Genomic DNA, 9,720 nt, shown 5'->3' with positions numbered 1-9,720 from the left:
TGGCTGATTTCCCCTCTCTCTCTAACCCAGGGGTCACTGGGCAGTGATCAGGAGCAGGAGCCCTGGCTGATTTCCCCTCTCTCTAACCCAGGGGTCACTGGGCAGTGATCAGGAGCAGGAGCCCTGGCTGATTTCCCCTCTCTCTAACCCAGGGGTCACTGGGCAGTGATCAGGAGCAGGAACCCTGGCTGATTTCCCCTCTCTCTAACCCAGGGGTCACTGGGCAGTGATCAGGAGCAGGAACCCTGGCTGATTTCCCCTCTCTCTAACCCAGGGGTCACTGGACAATGATCAGGAGCAGGAACCCTGGCTGATTTCCCCTCTCTCTAACCCAGGGGTCAGGGACAGTGATCAGGAGCAGGAACCCGGCTGATTTCTCCCTCTCTCTAACCCAGGGGTCACTGGACAATGATCAGGAGCAGGAACCCTGGCTGATTTCCCCTCTCTCTAACCCAGGGGTCACTGGACAGTGATCAGGAGCAGGAACCCTGGCTGATTTCCCCTCTCTCTAACCCAGGGGTCACTGGGCAGTGATCAGGAGCAGGAACCGTGGCTGATTTCCCCTCTCTCTCTAACCCAGGGGTCACTGGACAGTGATCAGGAGCAGGAACCCTGGCTGATTTCCACTCTCTCTAACCCAGGGTCACTGGGCAGTGATCAGGAGCAGGAACCCTGGCTGATTTCCCCTCTCTCTCTAACCCAGGGGTCACTGGACAGTGATCAGGAGCAGGAACCCTGGCTGATTTCCACTCTCTCTAACCCAGGGGTCACTGGGCAGTGATCAGGAGCAGGAACCCTGGCTGATTTCCCCTCTCTCTAACCCAGGGGTCACTGGACAGTGATCAGGAGCAGGAACCCTGGCTGATTTCCCCTCTCTCTAACCCAGGGGTCAGGGACAGTGATCAGGAGCAGGAACCCCGGCTGATTTCTCCTCTCTCTAACCCAGGGGTCACTGGACAGTGATCAGGAGCAGGAACCCTGGCTGATTTCCTCTCTCTCTCTAACCCAGGGGTCACGGGACAGTGATCAGGAGCAGGAACCCTGGCTGATTTCCCCTCTCTCTAACCCAGGGGTCACTGGACAATGATCAGGAGCAGGAACCCTGGCTGATTTCCCCTCTCTCTAACCCAGGGGTCACTGGACAGTGATCAGGAGCAGGAACCCTGGCTGATTTCCCCTCTCTCTAACCCAGGGGTCACGGGACAGTGATCAGGAGCAGGAACCCTGGCTGATTTCCCCTCTCTCTAACCCAGGGGTCACTGGACAGTGATCAGGAGCAGGAACCCTGGCTGATTTCCCCTCTCTCTAACCCAGGGGTCACTGGACAGTGATCAGGAGCAGGAACCCTGGCTGATTTCCCTCTCTAACCCAGGGGTCACTGGGCAGTGATCAGGAGCAGGAACCCTGGCTGATTTCCCCTCTCTCTCTAACCCAGGGGTCACTGGGCAGTGATCAGGAGCAGGAACCCTGGCTGATTTCCCCTCTCTCTAACCCAGGGGTCACTGGGCAGTGATCAGGAGCAGGAACCCTGGCTGATTTCCCCTCTCTCTAACCCAGGGTCACTGGACAATGATCAGGAGCAGGAACCCTGCTGATTTCCCCTCTCTCTAACCCAGGGGTCAGGGACAGTGATCAGGAGCAGGAACCCGGCTGATTTCTCCTCTCTCTAACCCAGGGGTCACTGGACAGTGATCAGGAGCAGGAACCCTGGCTGATTTCCTCTCTCTCTCTAACCCAGGGGTCACTGGACAGTGATCAGGAGCAGAACCCTGGCTGATTTCCCCCTCTCTCTAACCCAGGGTCACTGGACAATGATCAGGAGCAGGAACCCTGGCTGATTTCCCCTCTCTCTAACCCAGGGGTCACTGGACAGTGATCAGGAGCAGGAACCCTGGCTGATTTCCCCTCTCTCTAACCAGGGTCACTGGGCAGTGATCAGGAGCAGGAACCGTGGCTGATTTCCCCTCTCTCTCTAACCCAGGGGTCACTGGACAGTGATCAGGAGCAGGAACCCTGGCTGATTTCCCCTCTCTCTAACCCAGGGTCACTGGACAGTGATCAGGAGCAGGAACCCTGGCTGATTTCCCCTCTCTCTAACCCAGGGGTCAGGGACAGTGATCAGGAGCAGGAACCCTGGCTGATTTCTCCTCTCTCTAACCCAGGGGTCACTGGACAGTGATCAGGAGCAGGAACCCTGGCTGATTTCCTCTCTCTCTCTAACCCAGGGGTCACGGGACAGTGATCAGGAGCAGGAACCCTGGCTGATTTCCCCCTCTCTCTAACCCAGGGGTCACTGGACAATGATCAGGAGCAGGAACCCTGGCTGATTTCCCCTCTCTCTAACCCAGGGGTCACTGGACAGTGATCAGGAGCAGGAACCCTGGCTGATTTCCCCTCTCTCTAACCCAGGGGTCACGGGACAGTGATCAGGAGCCGGAACCCTGGCTGATTTCCCCTCTCTCTAACCCAGGGGTCACTGGACAGTGATCAGGAGCAGGAACCCTGGCTGATTTCCCCTCTCTCTAACCCAGGGGTCACTGGACAGTGATCAGGAGCAGGAACCCTGGCTGATTTCCCCTCTCTCTAACCAGGGGTCACTGGACAGTGATCAGGAGCAGGAACCCTGGCTGATTTCCCCTCTCTCTAACCCAGGGGTCACTGGACAGTGATCAGGAGCAGGAACCCTGGCTGATTTCCTCCCTCTCTAACCCAGGGGTCACTGGACAGTGATCAGGAGCAGGAACCCGGGCTGACTTTCCCCGCTCTCTCCCTTATATCCTTTAATCATCTTAAACACCTCGATAAGATCACCCTGTTAATCTTCCGTACTCAAGATATACATACACGGGTATGAAAGAAAGCCCGGTTCGAATCGGGATCGGAGCGTTGGGTGGAAGTTGGCATTCCTTGGGATCTCTTTGAAATCCCACCAGCGTCTTGACAAGAGGTGCCCAACCAGGTCGAGTAGCCGGACATTAGCCAACGCTTTTGACCCATTGAAAACTCGGAGTCTCGCTCCTGAAACCTGGGACTTTGATCCTCAGCCATTCCCGCTCCCGAATCCTCGGCCGGGTATTTTCTGCAACCGAAATCCTTTCCCTCCGCCCCCACCCCGTCCCGCCCAACCACCATTTTGGAATAACCGGTTAAGGCAGCCATCAAGCCTGTTGTGTCTGGAGAGGAGAGGGTGGGCTGGGGTGCGGGCGGGTGGGGGGCCGGCTTAAGAGCGTCATAAGAGAGCCTCAGCGGACAACGTTCGAAGCGTCGCCCGGTGGCGCGGGAACGCGCGGCGTCCATTTTTTTTAAAATGGCGGAACTCAAAGGAAGGTTTTTTTTTGTGAAACAGAATCTCTGTTCGAAGACATGATGCGCGTATGTATGTGTGTGTGTGTTAAAGGAGACGGAATGGTCGCAGGTAGAGCTAACCTCTGACCGACGAGATATTAGTAGCTGGTATTTTAACAGCCCACTTGTAAGTAAATCTATCGGAGAGTCTTAAAGGGTTGAGCACCCTTTAACCTTTGGCAACGGAGCCCCGTGAACTCCTGTTAACCTGAAGCCCTCCTCCCCCCACCCCCCCCCCCACTTCCCCCGTCCCCCTTGACGTATTGTTTTGGGTGAGCGCCTTGGGGGATGGCTTGGAGACTGGACCACCGTCTGTTCGTGAGGATGAGGAAGAGGGGGAAGGCGACGGAAGTGGTTCCAGATTGGCTGCAAGACTTCTAAACAGTGGGGGGAATAAGAGGTCAAAGGCACATTGGGTGGGCCTTACGTTAGGGTTGCGGGTGTATGAAGAGTTTAAGAACTAGGAGCAGTAGTAGGCCATTCGGCCCCTTCGAGCCTGCTCCTCCATTCGATGAGATCATGGCTGATCATCGACCTCATCTCCACTTTCCCGCCCGATCCCCATATCCCTTATCGTTCAAAAATCTATCGATCTCTGTCTTGAAAATGCTGAACGACTGAGCCTCCACAGCCCTCTGGGGTAGAGAATTCCAAAGATTCACCACCCTCTGAGTGAAGAAATTCCTCCTCATCTCAGTCCTAAATGGCCGACCCCTTATTCTGAGACTGTGACCCCTGGTTCTAGACTCCCCAGCCAGGGGAAACATCCTCCCTGCATCTACCCTGTCAAACCCTGTAAGAATTTTGTGTGTTTCAGTGAGATCGCCTCTCATTCTTCTAAACTCTTGAGAATATCGGCCCAATCTACTCAAATAACAACAGAAAATGCTGGAAACACTCAGCAGGCCAGGCAGCATTGAGGAGAGAGAAACAGAGTCAAGGCTTCGAGTCGAGGACCCTTAGCAACACGTTGACAACATCCACAAGAAGCATTCAATTCAATTCAAATCGCTTTATTGGCATGACAAGTTACATCTTATGTTGCCAAAGCATCGGAAAACATTCATGTTTGTTCACAAAAATACAGATCTATCCATACAGTGTATAAACAGATATATCCCTGAGTGTATAAATATATACTTTCATATAATTTTATATATACTCTTTTCTTATATTACTGGTTGTCCCTCTGTTTATGGCAAGCTGTAACATAGTGTGCCGCTAGTGTTATGCAATTTCTCTCTTCCCCTAGTAGGTATGGGAGTTTTGGTCGTCATTCAAATTTCTGAATTCCGGGCATATTTTTGTGAATTTTGGGTAGAATTCTCCCTTATGCCCTGATATTTTCTACAAGCTGTGAGGAAGTGCATCTCTGTCTCCACCACTCCCTGACTGCAGTGAGAGCATATCCTGTCCTCTCTTGGTAGCCGGGTCTGTCTGTGTCTACCTTTTTCGATCGCCAGGTTATGTTCACTAAGTCTGTACATTGTCAAAGTTTTTCTCATTTTGCTATCCTTTACCACGGTCAGGTAATCAGCCATGTTGTATTGTCTGTTTAGGGCCAAGTAGCAATTGAGTTTGCTTTGGGTTTTTGTTGTTTCTGCCCAATATGACAGATATTTTTCCTTTTGCTTAGCGACGATTGTGTTGGGTCGAATTCTTTGTGTTACCCTGTCACTGTCCTGGGGCTGGTTATTGTTAGTAGTGTTAGTAGTTACTTCACTGAGTCCCAGGACTAGTTGACTGAGGGTATTCTTCTTTATGGTCCTCTCTTGGCATTTCAGGGCTTCGTAGTGATAGCATTGGGGGTTGCTCATTTCTAGGTGTTTCCAAAATTTGGTGGCTCTTTTTTGGATAGTGATTATTAATGGATATTGGCCTAGTTCAGCCCTGCATGCATTGTTTACGGTTTTCCTTTGAGTCCGGAGTATACTTTTACAGAATTCTGCATGTAGGATCTCAATTGGGTGTTTGTCCCATTTTGCAAATTCTTGTTGTGTTAGCGGTCCCCACACCTCACTGCCATAGAGTGCAATTGGTTCAATTACTGATTTGAATATTTTGAGCCAAATGCTAATTGGGATTTCTATTTGGATTGATTTTTTAATGGCATAGAAAGCCCTTCTTGCTTTCTCTTTCAGTTCATTCACAGCCAGTTTGAAATTTCCCGTAGAACTGATTTTTAAGCCCAAGTATGTGTAGTTAGTGGTTTGTTCAATTTTGCTTGTTCCTAGTGTGAAATTTACAAACAGCCCACAGCAGTTTCACTTTCCAGGCCCAGTCTGTATCCAACCTTTTTCATATCAAGTCTTCGACCCACCAATATATCCTGATATTTCACATTTCCTGCCTTCGCTGTTGTTATTCATGGGATGTGGGCGTTGCCCTTGAGAAGGTGGTGGTGAGCCGCCTTCTTGAACCGCTGCAGTCCGTGTGGTGAAGGTGCTCCCACAGTGCTGTTAGGGAGGGAGTTCCAGGATCTTGACCCAGCGACGATGAAGGATCGGCTGATATACTTCCGCGACCTCTACCACCTAGAAGGACAAGGGCAGCAGACGCATGGGCACATCACCACCTACAAGTTCCCCTCCAAGCCACACACCATCCTGACGTGGACCTGTATCGCCGTTCCTTCACTGTCGCTGGGCCAAAATCCTGGCACTCCCTTCCTAACAGCATTGTGGGTGTACCTGCACCATATGGACTGCAGCGGTTCAAGAAGGCGGCTCACCACCATCTTCTCAAGGGCAATTCGGGATGGGCACTAAATGCAGGCCTAGCCAGCCAGCGACGCCCACATCCCATCAATGAATTTAAAAAAAGTCAGGACGGTGTGTGACTTGGAGGGGAACTTGGAGGTGGTGGTGTTCCCGTGCGCCTGCTGCCCTTGTCCTTCTAGGTGGAAGAGGTCGCGGGTTTGGGAGGTGCTGCCGAAGAAGCCTTGGCGAGTTGCTGCAGTGCATCTTGTTGATGGTCCACACTGCAGCCACGGTATGCCGGTGGCGGAGGGAGTGAATGTTTAAGGTAGTAGATGGGGTGCCAATCAAGCGAGCTCAGCATCTACCCTGTCGAGCATGCCAAGAATGTTCCACATTTCAGTGAGATCATCTCTCAATCTTCTAAACTCCAGTGAATATCAGCCCATTCTGCTCAATCTCTCCTCATAGGACAGCGCTTTCAGCCCACTTTGCAGCTGTCCCTGTAGGTAGCGGAGAGGGCAGGTCTGTGCGGTGGGAGGGAGCAGAGGAGGAGGTGGAGAGCGGAGAAGACCAGGGAGGGGGCCATATAGGACTGAGGCTGTTTCCATCTGGCTGGGGGGGGAGTCTAGAACCAGGGGTCACAGTCTCAGGATAAGGGCTCGGCCATTTAGGACTGAGATGAGGAGGAATTTCTTCATTGAGTCATAGTTATACAGCACAGAAAGCGGCCCTTCGGCCCATCGTGTCTGTGCCGGCCATCAAGCCCTGTCTATTCTAACCCCATTTTCCAGCACTTGGTCCGTAGCCTTGTATGCTATGGCGTTTCAAGTGCTTCTTGAATGTTGTGAGGGTTCCTGCCTCTACCACCCTTTCAGGCAGTGAGTTCCAGATTCCAATCACCCTCTGGGTGAAAAAGCTTTTCCTCAAATCCCCTCTAAACCTCCTGCCCCTTACCTTGAAACTATGCCCCCTGGTTATTGACCCCTCTACTAAGGGGAAAAGTTCCTTTCTATCCACCCTATCTACGCCCCTCATAATTTTGTACACCTCAATCAGGTCTCACCCTCAGCCTTCTCTGCTCTAAGGAAAACAACCCCAGCCTGTCCAGTCTCTCTTCATAGTTTGGTGATTGGGCAGATGCATGGCAGATGCAGTATAATGTGGATAAATGCGAGGTTATCCACTTTGGTGGCAAAAACAGGAAGGCAGATTATTATCTGAACGGCAGTAGATTGGGAGAAGGGGAAGTGCAACGAGACCTGGGTGTCCTTGTGCACCAGTCGCTGAAGGTAAGCATGCAGGTGCAGCAGGCGGTTAAGAAGGCAAATGGTATGTTGGCCTTCATAGCGAGAGGATTTGAGTACAGGAGCAAGGATGTCTTGCTGCAGTCGTACAGGGCCTTGGTGAGACCACACCTTGAGTATTGTGTGCAGTTTTGGTCGCCTTACCTGAGGAAGGATGTTCTTGCCATGGAGGGAGTGCAGAGAAGATTCACCAGACTGATACCTGGGATGGCAGGAATGACGTATGAAGAGAGATTGAGTTTAGAAGAATGAGAGGGGATCTCATTGAAACTTATAAAATTCTAACAGGACCGGACAGACTAGATGCAGGAAGGATGTTCCTGATGGCGGGGGAGTCCAGAACCAGGGGTCACAGTCTAAGGATAAGGGGTAGGCCATTTAGGACAGAGATGAGGAGGAATTTCTTCACCCAGAAAGTGGTGAACCTGTGGAATTCTCTACCACAGAAGGCAGTTGAGGCCAATTCATTAAATATATTCAAGAAGGAGTTAGATATAGTTCTTAAGGCTAAAGGGATCAAGGGATATGGGGAGAAGGCAGGGACAGGGTACTGAATTTGGATGATCAGCCGTGATCGCATTGAATGGCGGAACAGGCTCGAGGGGCCGAATGGCCGACTCCTGCTCCTATCTTCTATGGTTCTATAGCTGAAGCGCTCCAGCCCAGGTAACATCCTGGTGAATCTCCTCTCAGATTTCACTCAGAGGGCGGTGAATCTTTGGAATTCTCTACCCCAGAGGCCGGGGAGGCTCAGTCGTTGAGCATATTCAAGGCGGAGATCGATAGATTTTTAAGCATTAAGGGAATCAATGGGAGATGGGGGATCAGGGCGGGAAAGCGGAGTTGAGGTCGAAGAACAGCCATGACCTTATTGGATGGCAGAGCAGGCTCGAGGGGCTCGAATGGCCGACTCCTGCTCCTATTGCCTCATGCTCTTTCCAAAGCCTCTTGTCTCTCTCTCTCTCTCTCGAGATCGTACGGTTGCGGTCAATTGAACCGCTGTGGCGTGACGGTGTAGAATCTGAAGCTTGCTTTTAAAAAGACAAAAACGAGGCGTTTCAAAGGTCCCAGCGCGCGTGTGGAAGGAGCAAGGCGAAACCATTGGGATCGGACCCTGTACTAAACAATCCTCCCCCCGGCCTTTGCCCCCCCTGGGCTTGGCAGGGTATCAAGGGAGAGGCGGTGCGAGGGGCCGGAATGGTCGCCAGCTGTGCGAGCGCGTGCAGGGGGCCACTTTTTTTTAATAAAAGTGACGTCAAAAATCGAAACAATAAAAAAACTTGTAAGTTGATGCTGTGATGGAAAAAAAAAACAGAAAATAAAATAAAACTGATTTAAAAAATGGAGCGTCGATGGGAGGTTTGTGCGTCCTGGTCTCAATGAAGTATTGCGTTTGAAGTGCAGTCACTGTTGTAAGGTAGGAAACGCGGCAGCCAGTTCGCGCACAGCAAGCTCCCACAAACAGCAATCACGTTCACTGTGTTGGTTGTGGGATACGTATTAGCCCAGGGCACCGGGAAAAATCCCCACCCCCGCTCTTCTTCCAATAGTGGCCGTGGGAACTTTTACGTCCACCTGAGTGGGAAGACGGTGCCTCGGCTTAACGTCTCATCCGAAAGACCGCCCCTCCGACAGTGCAGCACTCCCTCAATACTGCCTCTCCGACAGTGCAGCGATCCCGCAGTACTGCCCCTCCGACAGTGCAGCGCTCCCTCAGTACTGCCCCTCCGACAGTGCGGTGCTCCCTCAGTACTGCCCCTCCGACAGTGCGGTGCTCCCTCAGTACTGCCCCTCCGACAGTGCAGCGCTCCCTCAGTACTGCCCCTCCGACAGTGCAGCGATCCCGCAGCACTGCCCCTCCGACAGTGCGGCGCTCCCTCAGTACTGCCCCTCCGACAGTGCGGTGCTCCCTCAGTACTGCCCCTCCGACAGTGCGGCGATCCCGCAGTACTGACCCTCCGACAGTGCAGCGCTCCCTCAGTACTGCCCCTCCGACAGTGCGGCGATCCCGCAGTACTGACCCTCCGACAGTGCAGCGCTCCCTCAGTACTGCCCCTCCGACAGTGCAGCGATCCCTCAGTACTGCCCCTCCGACAGTGCAGCGATCCCTCAGTACTGCCCCTCCGACAGTGCAGCGATCCCTCAGTACTGCCCCTCCGACAGTGCAGCGCTCCCTCAGTACTGCCCCTCCGACAGTGCGGCGCTCCCTCAGTACTGCCCCTCCGACAGTGCAGCGCTCCCTCAGTACTGCCCCTCCGACAGTGCAGCGCTCCCTCAGTACTGCCCCTCCGACAGTGCGGCACTCCCTCAGTACTGCCCCTCCGACAGTGCTGCGCTCCCTCATTACTGCCCCTCCGACAGTGCGGCACTCC

At 52.8% G+C, this 9,720-nt stretch overlaps 1 protein-coding gene across 1 annotated transcript in view; it reads right to left on the bottom strand.

The window, feature by feature from the left end:
• The window catches only part of LOC147092193 (claudin domain-containing protein 1-like), a 7,340-nt gene extending 4,208 nt beyond the window's left edge, over nt 1-3,132 (bottom strand). The window contains exon 1 of the mRNA XM_085975563.1: nt 2,931-3,132. Coding sequence (XP_085831689.1) covers nt 2,931-3,132 — 202 coding nt within the window. The remainder of the gene's footprint in view (nt 1-2,930) is intronic.
• Between the last annotated feature and the right edge of the window lie 6,588 nt (nt 3,133-9,720).

The sequence above is a fragment of the Somniosus microcephalus genome, unplaced genomic scaffold (genome assembly GCF_052327205.1).
Source record: "Somniosus microcephalus isolate GS21.2 unplaced genomic scaffold, FLI_Smic_1.0 unresolved_chr2, whole genome shotgun sequence".
NCBI lineage: Eukaryota > Metazoa > Chordata > Chondrichthyes > Squaliformes > Somniosidae > Somniosus > Somniosus microcephalus.
Note: the sequence above shows the minus strand (reverse complement) of the source record. Positions and strands in the feature narration are given on the sequence as shown.